Below are 15,895 nucleotides of genomic sequence, written 5' to 3'. Positions count from 1 at the left end.
AACTTATACAAAAACGAATTACATACACTGTAGATTTAATTTTAACGACCACGCTGCAAAAACTACTGCGGTTATATGGACGTGTCGTCGGTGCTAATTCAAATGTATGTGTGTCTGACTATTGAAAAATTTTTTTTTTTTTCATGACAAATGAGCCATGTAGGTATATCATGTTATATAGGTTCGTGATATTATGTAACCATATTATGTCCATATGCATTACGATGGAAATACTACGAAAAAAGCCTGTGTTGACCTACATATATATTGGCTTACATAACATTTTAAAAATTAACCTATACCTAGGCTATAATATAATATACACATATATATATTTTATTTTATTTCATTATTGTTAAAAGTTATGGGTACCTATCCAATTTCTCAAATTAACATACCAACGAGGCTACGACCTACCTGAACAGGGTGAAATGGTCAAATTATACGTGAATGAATTATAATTTTTATGAAATAAAAGAAACGAATCAATTTATTACAGAAATAATTTACTAAAGCTGTACATTAATTATTGTTATTATGATGGATAACTTTGATAAAAAGTTATTTTTAATAAGTTTATTTTAGTTAGATATAATTATGTGAATATATGCATGATAAAAAATAGCCTTTGGGGAAATCGTTAATTGATCTATGTATCAGGTATTTATAACATTTCTGACATAAAGGTTTTAATAAAAATAATAATTTAAAAGCTACTCCACAGTATTATTTAAATAACAGTACTTAATGGTACGAGCGACGATAGTAGGCAACTACGATTCTGTATAAAGATATACATAATATTATGTGTAGGTACCTACCCTTTGTTTTAGGATTTTAACACAAATATGCATGGATTTCTCTTTTAACTTTAGATAAAATGTATACAAATTGTACTTATTATACTGCGTCGTTTTACCTTCACAATGCATACATTTATCAGTTGAGTTTACCAATAAGTTACTAAAAACCCTCTTCTCAACATCTAAGTTTTTTTTATAGATAGGTGCAGCATACTTTTTATGTTTATACCAGAATTATGAAAAGTTGGTGACGTTATTTGAAGCATTGAAATTTAAAAACTTAAATCGGTTACAATTAAATTATATGATTTTTTTAAAACAAAATTTATTACGATATTCCTTAAAATTATCTTAGAATATTCCATAGGTATACCTATTATACATATATTAGGTGTACATTTATTACTTTGAGAATTATAGTAAAATAATTATTATAGGACTTCAATATATTATAGGTAGGTTACTTACTTATTACTTGTATAGGGTACTATACTTGGCTTTACTTTATGTTTTAAATAGTTGCAAATGTTAATATTAAATAAAATTGAAATAAGTCTGTTTAATAAAAGGTAAAAATGTATTAAATATTAAAGTAGCATAAGGGAGTTCTTCAGTTTTTATATACATTTTATAATTACAGTAAATAATAATAATAATAATAATACGATTTTTGCTTAACATAATAATCATCAAACGAATAATTTATTATAGCCCATAAACAATGTTAAAATTTACCTGAATATGTTTGACAAATCTCTTTTCAAAAATTTTGATTTGTTTTATTTATAAAACTATACCCTTTTTATTTATTTTGATTTATGATTTATGAGCATTGCCGCATGGGATACTCAATACGCTATTGGCATTAAACCATTAATACAAAATTTAAACAAACCCTATAGTTAAATAATTGAAAACAAAAAAAAGTCCAACATAACTGAATAATTTACAGGCCAGGTGTAGGTAGTATACAATATTAAACCATTTTATACTAACAAATGGTACACACAGTTCGTATCAGAAATAATAATAAAACTGTACACGCTTGTGTCCAGTAATATAATGTTTTTAAAAATTGTTTACAAAACGAAAATGTCTACATGGTTTATATACAGCTAGGAGCTTTCTATTACATTCATACTTAACGGTCATATTATTAAGTCTTGATAAACACATTATGTATTATTATTAAGAAGAAAAACAAATAGCTGATATCTAATATTTTGTATAGTTTGTAACGTTTCATTTTTTTTTTAACATTGACAAATATAATTACTGCTGTGAAAGTCTAAATTCGTTTGTTCAGTTTATGTTGTATATAGCTGAAGGAGTGGATGATGTGGATATACAATTACGACTGCATATATGTCGGTATCAAATTTCAACCATCAAGATCTAATACCAAGCTGTATATAAAACCGTGCTTTAGTCTAACACAACTAACTCGTTTGCTAATAGAGTATAAAAGGTAATATTTCGAAGACGTCAGTGTCTTTTGTACGACTTACGAGGGATAACGTCGTCATCATCGTCAGGAGTAGATGTATCACGCGTCCTGCTCTTTATATTATATTATGCGAGACAATAGAAAATGATCATTAGCTACCTATCCATAATATATTATGTATTATATGTAGTACAAGTACCAACAACGTACACATAGGTGATGTTTACAAAAATTCACGTTCGTTGATACAACGCGTAAAGGTTTTAATTAAATATTTTGTTCCATGGTCGTAATCATAGACGCGATATTATAATACTATGCCACGACCATAAATAAAATCATAGGTTTGCAGCGTTTGCGTGACGTATATTGTTACACGTATTATAGTCGCGTGGGGAAAAAGTTGCCATGGTAAAATTAAAATTAAAAATTTTTTTAATTTTTTAAAGCGATAAAACTCTGTTACCTAGCTATTATTATTATTGAATGTATAAGATATTATATTATTATACATATTTACATTCCACTTCAATAGGGAAATAATGTATAATAGTGAATTGAAAAGTGCCGCACTTATGAAAAAAAGAATGTATGATTCTAGACATTCAGTCAATTATGGGGTTGATTTATCAATTAAATGATGAAAAATACTTTTCAGATTACACAGTATTTCATATCATATTAATATATTTATGCCAATAACCTATTATAAGTATGTCATTGTTAATAACACCACGGTAAAATCAATAATGACGATTTCCTTATAAAAAAAAAAAACTAAAAAATATCGGAAGATTGTTTATACTCTCTCCTCCACCATGTGTTATTAAAGGTTTGGAGGAAACTATACTAACACTCTATTGAGTGTTGAAATTGTTCTAGTATATGTAAAAACACATCAAGTAGGAATTCAGGGGCGGATTGGCCTATCAGGAAATCGGGAATCTTCCCGATGAGCCGGTTCTTGTGAGGGCCGGCCGGGCTGCTATAATTATTATATTATAGTTACAAAAAAAAATTATATTTTTATAAATTAAGCATATAGAGTCAAATTATTTTCAAAATTGTATGGTGTCAAAATATTCAGTAAAATTTTCATGTATCTACAGTTATTCGTTTTTGAATAACAACAAAATAGCAAAATCGTTACATCATAAGAAATCGAGTAAATATCAAATGTTGTAAAAATATGAATTTCAAACGCTCATAAAAATTTAATTTGACTTTCTTGTAGACATTTCTTTTTTGATAAAGGTAAACAAACTTATGGATAATCTTGTATTACATTTTTAAATCTTAGATTTAAAAAGAAAAATTTTTATGAATTCTCAACTCAAAATAATTTGCTAATTTTCGGTATTTTGTCAAGATTTGAACTTTAAATGCTTATAAATAAAAATTGTGACTAAGGATTTTTAATTTTTTTCATCTGCCTTTGAAACAATAACCTAGGAGCCTTCTATTAAATTTTTATGCTTTTTTAACTAACAAATAAAATTAACGAATCGATTTTCTCGAAAACAGATTTTGCGTAAAAATTCCCGTTTTTCCCTAATTTTTCTTTGGTTTTTCATGTCACTACTGGGAAATTTTTACTTTTGACCCCCCAAAGTACCAACTAGATTCACTTTATCAGAAAAGTTACTGTTGAAGAAAATCTAAGCATTTTTACTGTCCTAAAAGATGATGACAGACACAAAAAAAAAATAAAAAAAAACACACATCACTGTAAAATTAATACATTCATCGCTCCGTTCAGAATCTAACATGTAATAAGATTAAACTTCAAGTTTAAGTTAGGACCGTCTGAACAACCACCTTATCTGACTAACCCAAAATTGTTATAGCTTTAATTATAGGTACCTATTATATATTTTACTAATTTAGGAGTGAAACTAAACAAATTTTGAAATTTGAGTAAAATTATGACCATTTTTAGGGGGGGGGGGGGGTTACATTTGCGAGCAGGGCCGGTTTGATCCATATTTCCCGGGCCGAAAAAATTCGCCAATCCGCCCCTGAGTAGGATTGATGATAATTAATAAATAATACTGTTGTAAAGTCAAAAGTCCAAAACAAAAATTAAAACATTTTATATTATAAATACTGAAAATATGTACATTTTAGAGTGAAAATAAAAGCAAAGTTGGTACTTTTCTAAAGGATTACACCATTTAAGTAGGTCACACGAGGATTACATAGATCACAAAGTTTTAGGCAAGTGAATGAAGGATGTTGTACGAAGAACGGAACTATAATAGAATCACATACGATATTCCACTTCCATACAATGTTTTCCTCAGTTATTTAACATTAATCACATAAGGTACATAGTAAAAATATTAACGGACAGTTGTATCTCATATGAATTACTAAAAATATGTAAAATGCTGTTTATCTTCGCTACAGTTTATATTCCGTCTCCATATTATAACTATAGTTATACCCGCCACAGCACAATTATATATGAGGACTGAATTTCAACCTCTTCTATACCCAATACTGATATATTATATTAATATATGTATAATACCTATACGCAAGGGCGCCCGTAGGAGGGGGAAAGGGAGCCATTGGGAATTCCCCATGGGAATTTTGAACAGCGTGTACTATTTAATATAAATATCGCTATAAGTTATAACATTAAACTTATATAAGACTATAAGTAATTTTTATCTTTCCCCTGGTGGGAAAGTCTATTAGGAGTTTATTTATTTATTATTAATTTGTTTTAGTACGTTATAGATTGTTAGAAGGCAATGACAAACAGAATAACGACAGACCGATTCTGAGGAGGGTTGGTGATGGTTCACTACATTTTGTGAATTAATTTTATAAAATGTTAACAAAATGTTTTTAAAGATTTTAATTTGTTAGTCATCATTTTTTTTAAAACAACGGCTTCATGCCCCGCTCCCCTTACTCTATACAATTACTAATGGCCAACTTGAGTCTCTACAACAAAACATACCGATTACAGGCTACAGGAAGCCACAAAGGTGTACATTAATTACCTAGTTAGTTATTTTTCTAATTAACTTAAATAACCTTTAACGTTACAAAATCCATTTTAATAACTTATATTTTTCTAGTTAATACAAAAAATAATAGATAAGTAAAATTATGTTTATAAATTACTAGCTGATCCCGTGCACTTCGTTGCCCATTAAAAATGCCAACTCCATATGAATAATATGTTTTATTTTATAACATAATGGTTAAAATATACTAAGTCATATTGTTACAACAATATTCACTTTATTTTGGATCATATTAATCATCCAATAATTATTATTATAATAGTTTTAAAACCCATGGCAACCATTTATAAACAAAGATTTCCATAGGAAATCTCAAAATCCCTGTTTGAGCACCTCCCGGGGTTGGTCCTTTCTCTTTTTAAATTGGCCTATCTTCTGCCCAGAGGTCTAATCTATCTCTGTACCAAATTTCATCAACATCGGTCCAGTTGTTTAGGAATTCATAAAGAACACACACACAGACAGACATACAGACAGACAAACATTCATTTATATATATATAGCCACTAGGTACCTGGTACCTACATAATAACAAATAATAATAAGTGTAAACATATTTTTTATAGCCATATTATGTAGTTGCAAAAAATTCATTACCTAATTATTTTATTTGATTCATCATACTTTAAATACATTGCATAATTATAAATACAAAATATAAACAAATTTATTGATTTAATAATTTGAATAACGTAAACGTGTACTGTCGCGGTGTGTCGGTGCACCTATTTGGCTATTTATCTACCTACCCATTCACCTAACTACTACAGCTAGTGTGCAATAAATAAAAAGGAATAGTATATTTTTAATAAAAAAACTAGTTATTATTTGAAAAAAAATTTAAAGTTGTATAATAACTAGTATATATATATTTATTATATAGAATATGTGTGAACCAAATAGTAGGTACCTAACTGAAAAAAAATATAATTATAGTTATAACTTCTTTTTATCCATGTAAAATTGATATTTGTCTCCATATTAACTTTCAACTTTTAGAGTTAAATACTTAAATATATTGTTTGTTATCAACTACCTATGAACTATTAACTTCTGCTTTGTAGCTAAACATTGACTTACGAACTCAAGTTAATTTTATTAATTAATTTACCTATATATATATCATAATATTATATGCTTACCAAGAAGCGTTGTTTGGTTGAGCCGGAGGACAGTGTGCGTTGTTGTTGTTGTTGTTGCCACCGGCACTTCCGCTGCCGGAAGCTTGGGTGGTAGTGGATGGTGTGGAAGTTGCCGCCGCCGCCGCCGCTGCTGCTACTGCCGCGGCGACGGCCGACGGGGTGGACGTGGCCGTCGTCGTAGCCGTTGACGTCGCGGCCGCCGCGCTCTTGACGCCGGACAGTGTGGCGTGGCCGGTATAAGTAGCCGTCGAACAGCATGCCAGCGCCGAGCTCTCCCTGATGCACGACGACGATATGCGGCGCGTGGCCGCGTGAGAGCCACCGTAACTAGTGGCCGCCGGTTCGTCGTAACTGTTTTGTCCGGCACATACCACGTTGGCGCTACTACACCGGGGCAGCGTGGCCGAGTGCGCGTCATACTGGACCAGGCACGCGCTGTTGTTGTTGTTGATGTTGTTGCCACCGTTGTTGTTGTTCGGCGGACCTTTTGGCGGCGACCCTGTGGAAGACAAGTGGGTGGCTTGCTGCCTGACCAGTCCGGAAGGCGATAGGTCCCTGGGCGACCGCGACCGACCGACGGTGCCGTACTGGTAACCACACCCGCCGCCGCCGCCGCTGCTTCCCACGCCACCGCTGCCACCGCCACTGTACAGCGGCCCCGTACAGCAGCGGTTCGACGGCCTCAGGGTGGCTGTCGCGTACGCCCTGGACAGCGCGGCCGCCGAAGAAGGCATCGCGTCCACGATCGCCGACGCCCTCGAGTACAACGCGGCTGCCTCTTTCCGGGAGCTGTATGCCGCGTCGTCACACCGGTCGTAGTGGCCGTCGTAACCATCGTCAGGAGAAACAATCGGAACAAACCTCTCAGCCGGTATGTGGTATCTACGACAAGACCATTTATTTCACAGTGGTGCTGGCAAATTCTAGCATTTGCGTATTTTTTTGTTTGGTCAATTTTAGAACATCTCATCATAAATAAAAATTGTTTCATATATTCCTGCTGAAATTTCATATAAGACATTTTTTGTTGCTGATTTTCGATTATTTATACCGGTTTTTGCTATTTTAGAATTTTGTAAGTGATATTTTCAAGTATAGTCTTATTTCTCTGATTATATATTATAAAGGAATCAAACCCATTTTATTGAATTTTTGTCTTACTCGCTAATTAAGAATGTTCAAAATTACAATTGGAATTATTGGAAATATAAACTTTATAGATTCGGAAAGACTAGGTATAGTACTATACCTATGCGTTACGCTATTTAGCTATAGTGAATATTGTTTTCGTGTGACCGATCGGATTAAGGCGTCGGTTGCGACGCACACCGGCGCTGGTTCGAACCCGGCCGCGGGCGGCATTTTTCTTCGGGCAAGTCACGGTGTCCGGAGAGAAGTGCCGCCATCCCCCACCCCGGCATGGCAGATACCTACGGGTGCCCACTAAAACATCTGCCAAACACACACGTGTTCACACAAAACCACAGTTCCATCCCCCACAGTTCCAAAGGCTAATAACCTCTGTAATTGAAGCCACAACCCCCCCCCCCCTTAAAAATAAAAATAAAAAAATATACTAGTATCTATAACCGCGCGTGATTATAATATAGAATATAGGTATGTAAGAGGGTCGTAGGTCTAATAATTATTATCGTGTGTTTCGTATTATCGCCGCCGGAATCGATATTTCGAACACGATCTATAACACACCGCACAGGCATTTTATTCACTATAGTTTTGCACGGGATCACGTGTTTTTTCGTCATTATAATAATAATATAATATACCGTTTTGACAATCAATTGTGTGTGTGTGGTATGGGCCGCCGCATGGTATTTCCCCGCCAGTTTATTAAGTATATAAACACACGGAAAAAGGAAAAAAACGTGTCGTCCCTCCCGTGTACGGTTCATATTTATTTATATTTATTTATTAGCAAAACCCCTCAATGGCGGACACTTCTAAATACTCCGGAATTTATATATGCCGTGGAAATATAAGTAATAACCGTAGAATAACGGATACCTTCAATAATAGACAAGGATACATGGACAATTGTATAACAATGGACATTTTATTTATTTTATCTACGTAAAAATAAGATAAGATACAATCATCGTACTAAATTACTTGTATGCGCCCATGTATTTATGATGGAATATATCATTGAATTTCGCTCCAGTACGTGATTAATACACAATCTAAAATAAATATTTTATTGTTTTACAAATACACAATGTAAAATTGTAAAACAATAAAAGAAAACGTTTACATTTATTTCAAAACTAATTGACACCCAAAGAAATGTACCTATATCTCAACGATTTAATGTCGGAAAATCGCAGGTACCATATGAGAATTTTCAATTATACACGAGTATTTATGTAACTAAATTATATGTATTTATTGATATTTGATAATATTGTATGCACTACAATTTTAGTTCCATCAAATATAAAATAAAACACATATTTATAAATACGTTTCTACTTTTATTGTTACCCTCCTAATAGCGACAGCTCTTATGAGTGTACACATTTTAATTCCCCTACGGTGTCTATTATAGATAGGTATCACTGCAGTGTATATTAATATCAAGTGCTTACCGCACAGTGTCTCGTGAATTAAAATCACTGGCGACCAAAACCCCGTATCACTTCTCCCGAAAAACGCGAATATATTAAAAAGTATATACCAACGTATAGCCACATCCACATAGTGAAATAAATGGTATTATATATTATAATGTTTAAAAAGTTTTAGAGAAAAATCGGTTAAACTAGAAAATAAATGTTGGTTCGGTAAGATATACCGCCCTCGTACATATAATTTGCGTGCAGGACGTACCTACGTATATACACGCGTGTTTATTTTCATAAAAGCTTTGAGGAATTTGGCCAACTAGGGGTAAAAAAATACCGGAGAAAAATTATTTTTCGTGTTTTTTTTTTGCTGGTTAAAAAAATATAATATTATGTATGTGTATATCGTTTATAAGCTTTTGTTGAATTTTAAAATAAACCTTTTGTATAGAGTACCGCAACACACACACACACACACACACACACACACACACACACACACACACACACACACACACACACACACACACACACACACACACACACACACACACACACACACACATACAGCGAGCGTGAAGGCAAGTTTGGGGTAGGTATACCGTATACGATACTTATATAATCAATACTCTGCCATACTGTCTTAAATTATGCTGCCGGTTGAATATAATATATACACATAAACTGTGAAGGTAGTAGTTATAGGTACCTTATACTACGCAGTGGTTTAGCTGGAAACTATATTACATATGTGTATAATATAAACGTTCAGTGGTGTGTTTACGGGGGTCTTGGGTTTGACCCCCCTCTGCAGGACAGAAACATTTATTATACGCATATTTAAATTAAAGTTTTTGAATTTACATTTTATTATAATTATAATACATTTCAGTTTTGAAGTATTAAAATAATAAACCCGCACGCCTTACTCGTTTAAGCTATAGCTTTAGGAGTATAAACAAAATAAAAATTTATTTACTCGTATGATTACAATTTAATTTTATTAAATAGCTCTTGTCAACTGAACACACATTGTAAAACATTTTCCATCAATTTTAAATGAATTTAATACGTATACATATTATGTTTTTCGGTTTTTCATAAATGTATAGTGGGATCACCCGGCGGAGGGGATTATGTAATTTATAAAAGGAAATACTTAATAATATAATAATATATAATATGATGTTTGCTTCAAAAAGCTCCATTGTATACCTACATTTAGAGTTTTGACATCCTATATTATGGTATAATATTCTATTCAATGATTTATTATTCAGTGGTGAATTTATTCTGAGAAGTGAGGGTAATAGTCTTTGAAGAAAAGCATATAGAGAGATGGTCGGAACTGTAGTTGGCACTATTTTATATTATTTAGACAATATTATATTGCGTTCGTGAGTATTTCCCTAAACCATTTAAAGTTTTAAGACTTAAAACATATAATATTCTATTGACGTGTAATGCACGATTCGCTTGTAATAATATATTCGTATAATTGTATATTATAAATTTCAAATATATTAGATACGTTTTAGTGTATTACGTATATTGAATTTTAAAACAAGGTTTCCAAAAACCATGGTTCTTAAAAAACAGGTAAATATAGTAAATGTATAGTAAATCGTTACTAAATTCTGCACCGTTCTGCTATTTAAATAACTAAATTTTAAAAAATCTGTGAATTTTCAACATCCTCGTAATTATAATAAAAATCTATCAATATAATACGTTATATAATATTATTATGTTTCATTGCACTCGGATAAAGTGCATGGGAAATAGTATCAAAAAAAGTAGATAAAAAACCTTTGAACCATTTGTAGTCCCTCATCGGTCACAACAATATTGTGTCATCGTTTTAAACCGTTCCTATGATCATCGCAAACACATAAACAATAAAGTGAGTGAGACCAATATTTTTTATAGCATGACATTATAAATTTAGCTTTGATTGGGGTTGCTGTTTTTTATATAGCTACGAACCGATAGGTTCTTTTCTCGCATCGTTTTATTGTTTTCATTTTTATGGTGCCAACCATAAAATAGACATTTTAGATAACCCCGTAAGAGAAACTGAGTAAAACGTACCCTCTTATCTAATTCGTTCCTATAAGAGGGCACATTATAGTATCATTCTTTCTTTGTCTTACACACGTGCACGTATATTACATGTCTCTATCTATTATAGTTCCAAACTTCTCTTCGTAATTCACTCATTGTGATTGCATTGCATTTAATTGTTTGAGTTGAGGTATTTTTAAAATCTAATTAAAAATTATAAAGATTATCTGTGTTTTATCAGAAGTTTTTTAATAACTAATAAAATAAATTATTATAAATACCTAAACAATTTACAAAAATTAATTCTAAACCTTTCTATAAAACCATAATATCAAAAGAAACTTTCAACCAAACACAGATAATGTATTATTTTTATTCTTCCTTATAATCGGTTATAACACCTTAATTTAAGCAATGTAATCACATCAAGAAAAATACAGAGAGAAGTTTTTACTGCATACGTGTGTAAGACAGAGAAAAGTTTTTACTGATGCGTCCTCTTAATGTAATGATTTTTTGCCAAGTTCGCTGTAAAAAAAAAACTACAAACTCAGTATATAAGAGGCAGACTATCTACTTCTAAGGTCCAAGGGATCACTATAGAGTATTATAGTATTATAGAGGGCTGTCAACCGTTTGCGCTCATTTTGGATATTTGACCTAAAATTTGATAAATCGTTTGCGCACACATTTTTCAAGAGGTTATGAGAAGTTTACTCTTGTTTTAAAAAAAATGGTGTAGCACATTTGGTCGTTTAGACCAGTTGGAAAATATGATACGTCATTTAATAATATATTAATTATACAGGAAAATTTTATTGTTAGTTATAAATACCTACTTATTTAATTATTCGTGAATTTTATTATTTTTTCTTATTTTAATATGTATGTTATTATCCTTTTTATAACTACTATTGTTCACCGTGTTTAAATATGGAAGTTAAAATAACGTACAGTACAACTATAAATATTTATAATAATATGTCTTAAGCCAATTTTACCGAATTCTTACTTAAATTATCTGCACGTTTAATACAATATAATACGTTGTATGTAAATACAATGCATTTTTATAAGCAGCATCGTACATTCATATTCAATTATATATTTATATTATTCTTACCTAACGGGAGCCTGTGATTAATATGTAGGTATAGTCATAGGCGCAACTAGGGACATTTTTCTAGAAGAGGGGCTAGAATCGTATCAGCAGCACAGACCCTGATGGTAATTATTATTTTGGATTAAAATATGATTAAATAACTGGGGCCAATTGTAATGTCACTTAATTGCGCTCCCCTAATAATGGGTCCCACCTAGATGACTTATATGTCAAATATGCATCATAAACTCCGGTACCATAAACTCTTCGAAAACGAAAGGTGTGCAGTTTTGTCGGTCCGGAAAGGTGTTATGAAGGTTTGTTGAATAAGACTAGCGTATAAATATCAATAGTATCATACTTTATCGTCGGTTCATCTATTAGCCGACGATGGTTTGTTTCATTTTTGATATAATATGTGCGCATAGGTACCTACTTATTTTAAGGTACAATTTTTAAAATGGTCGCAGATGGTTTCTTAAATTGTAGGTAAAATTTCCAAAGTGTGCACACCTAGGTATCACCAGTGTGCGTAACATGTTAAATTAAAAAAAAAAAATATGTACAGTAAGATCTTCTTGTAACGGAATCGCTGGGTACTAATCGATTTTTCAGTTATAAAGGAGTTTCCGTTATAGGGATAGTAAAATATACGGGTTATTGGTTTTACGGGAACAGGACTGTTATTGTTATTTTCCGTTGTAAGGAGATTTCTGTTATAAGGGGTCCGTTATAAGGAGGTTTACTGTATAATAATAATTATATAATGTATAAATTATTTAATTATGGCAGTATGCGTTATACGTTTGGTTTTATATTTATTTTATCGGAGTATGGGAATAATATACGATTTGGTGGTTTAAAGGGCCCCCGAGAACTGAGTGGTAAATTCTATGTATTAACGTGTCGGGCCCAATGGTGCAAAAAAATAATTTTTAAAATACCATCTAGATAAAATAATACAGATATAAAAATATCACACTTACCACAACTTTTTATCTAGATATAAGATAAAAAAAAACCACCAATTTATTTAGGTAAAGTGGATAGGTACGTTATTTGTCTTACAAAACCGTTATCAGTATGGTATGGAAGAAGTTTAGGGCAGAACATGAAGTTCCAAACACGTATTTTGTTAAAAGTAAAATGGCGGGTGAAGAAATTACTGTTCTGAGGATCAACACTTAATCAGATAGCTTACTTTTACCTATCTATAGATAATATATAATATATATTGTTTAAAAAGGTAATTTAAACAGTCTTCATCCATACTTGAGATAAGGATATCTATTCCTTTTTTTTTTTAAATGTATCGGTCCACACGTATAAGTACTATATTGTCCAGCGAGATGACTTAATAATATGTTTCATTGTGGGGTGTCGTTAGATGTGACGTAAAGCACACACTCGAGAAAAACGAGCGGATTCACCGATAGTTGGGGCTTGCTTACCTGGAATAAGCGGATTCGTTTCGTTTGGCGGCGGTGGCATAACTATCGTGGTGACGCGCGGCATAGTCGAACCGTTCGGCCACCGGTGACGGCGGTGACATGAAGCTTTCAGACGTGCTCTGCGATACCGGAAGATAATGGTTGCGGCCGCCGCCGCCACTGCCACTTCCTGTTCCGGCGGCGGTGCCATGACACGATGACGACGACGATGACGAGTACCGATCGTCCGGCGGATGCTGCTGGTGATGGTGTTGTTGTTGGGAGTGGTGTTGTTGGTACGACCGGCCGGTCGACGATGCGCCCGATGAGTACCGTTCGGGGGACGGCGGTGGGACGTACCGGTCGAGCGCCAGGTCATGCAAACGGTAATGGCCCTCGATGGTGCCGTGGTACCGTTCGGCGGGAGACGGTGGTTCCAGCAACGATGCCGACGACCGGCGCAGCGTGCCGCCACTGCTGCTGCCGCCAACGCTGTGGTGATTGTTGTGGTGATGGTGGTGGTGATGGTGGTGGTGGTTTCGGTCTCTGCGGATTTTACAGTAGTCGACTCCATCTTGACCCGGCGGTAAGGGTCTCATATTGCCGCCATTGGCGTCATTGTCAAGACATCTGAAACGATCAAATATATATTTTAAGTATGTTTTTAGGTGAAACCTGTTAAGCTATATTTTTGTAGTTAAGTTAGAACAATAAATATTGGCCAGGTATTGTTTTAAAATATGGTGTGTATTTTTTCCTAAATGTATTTTTATTTTTTTCCCGTCAGAAGATGCTTTTCATCATATCATAGTAGAAAAAATGATTTGATCTTCAACTACTAGTAACTTCTGGTTTCTAGTAGAAAATTAGATCCAACCTTCTAGGGGAGGAGGGGGGGGGGGAAACTGAAATATTATTCGTATATTTTTTAACCATCAGGAAAATCCAAAATTACAACACCAATTTTTGACAAAAGTGATTTTGTTATTTTATTGTCATTTAAAAACAAATAACCGAATTTTTTTTTTAATATTTTGGCTCTTTTTGAACTATTTATAGACAGTTGACATTTTTCTTTATGTTTTGATAAACATTTATAATTTCTTCTAAAAAGCTTGAAAATGTACTACAACGTTTCTCATAAGTTGGTGTAAATTAAATTTAAAAAAAAACCTAACTATACTTTATTGTATTATAGCTATTATCACCTACTTATTAGTTATTTCTCATTATGAATTATGACTGTAGAAAACATTGACAAAATCGTATCAAATGTGGTACCTATCATGGGTCTATGACTCATCAGTAAACTTGTGTGTAAATGTGTAATCATTCATTAATTTCATTTATTATCCTGGACCTAAGTCCGTGGTTATAAGCTATTAATGATTTACGGTGTTTGCCCCCCAAAGACCTATACCATTTGTGTCTTTGATTTTATGTCACAATTCACTAAAATGTATTATTACTTATAAAGTTAAAACATCACATATCATCAAATATTCCTATCTTAATGAACATTTCTGGGGCACTGACTACTGACAACAATCGAAGAATTTTGAAGAAATTTTGAAAGATCAACTCCGTCACACCAGCACACCACACTCTTATCCTAGCTTTTGGAATTAAAGATTGGAATTCCGAACTTCCTTGTAGGTTATAAAAAAAGTTATCGTGTTTACATTTTGTTACAACATGTAACATAATCATGTGAAATTTTAGTACAAAAATTCAGCATTTGGCGTGAGAGTGACTCAACGCTCTACCACTAAGTATATCATCACTTTTCGACGAACCTCGCTCAGATTTGTTTTCGATATCACGATAATTTAAAGTCTTTTTAAATTAAATATAATACAACTTACACTGAAATACACATGTCTAACATACGGGAGTCGTCGGATTCATGTACATATTAGAAACGAACTTTTTGAGTCTTAATGGTATTAAAAAAAATATTTAATATAAATATATATTTATATAATATAATCATACTTGAGACTTTACTTAGGTAGGTACCTACTTACTAAAAAACAAGGACTCTTGTGGGTTCACATATTTTTCATCGTTAGTATATACATACTATTGTATGTCAAGATAATTGTCAACTATTAATAATAGTTTTATGTTAAGAAAGAAGTACATATTATTATTTTTATAACGTTGTCAATAGTTAACAATAATATATATGGTTTATCAATACATATTTTCTTAGGCAGTTGTTTGAAAATAGTGTATTTTATTTGAACACTAATGTAAATGAAGTAATATTATAATATTGTGG

The 15,895-nt window shown here is 32.6% G+C and overlaps 1 protein-coding gene across 2 annotated transcripts in view; it reads right to left on the bottom strand.

Annotated features, from left to right (window-relative positions):
- The window catches only part of LOC132939979 (inactive rhomboid protein 1), a 73,348-nt gene that overhangs the window by 16,066 nt on the left and 41,387 nt on the right, over positions 1-15,895 (bottom strand). For both annotated transcript variants that reach the window (XM_061007432.1, XM_061007433.1), the window contains exons 3-4: positions 13,633-14,241; positions 6,434-7,315 (exon numbers count right to left, since the gene is read on the bottom strand). In XM_061007432.1, coding sequence (XP_060863415.1) covers positions 6,434-7,315; positions 13,633-14,210 — 1,460 coding nt within the window. In that variant the 5' untranslated portion in view covers positions 14,211-14,241. The remainder of the gene's footprint in view (positions 1-6,433; positions 7,316-13,632; positions 14,242-15,895) is intronic.

The sequence above is a fragment of the Metopolophium dirhodum genome, chromosome 2 (genome assembly GCF_019925205.1).
Source record: "Metopolophium dirhodum isolate CAU chromosome 2, ASM1992520v1, whole genome shotgun sequence".
Lineage (NCBI taxonomy): Eukaryota > Metazoa > Arthropoda > Insecta > Hemiptera > Aphididae > Metopolophium > Metopolophium dirhodum.
The sequence above is the reverse complement of the archived record's forward strand: the minus strand, read 5'-3'. Positions and strand labels throughout refer to the sequence as shown.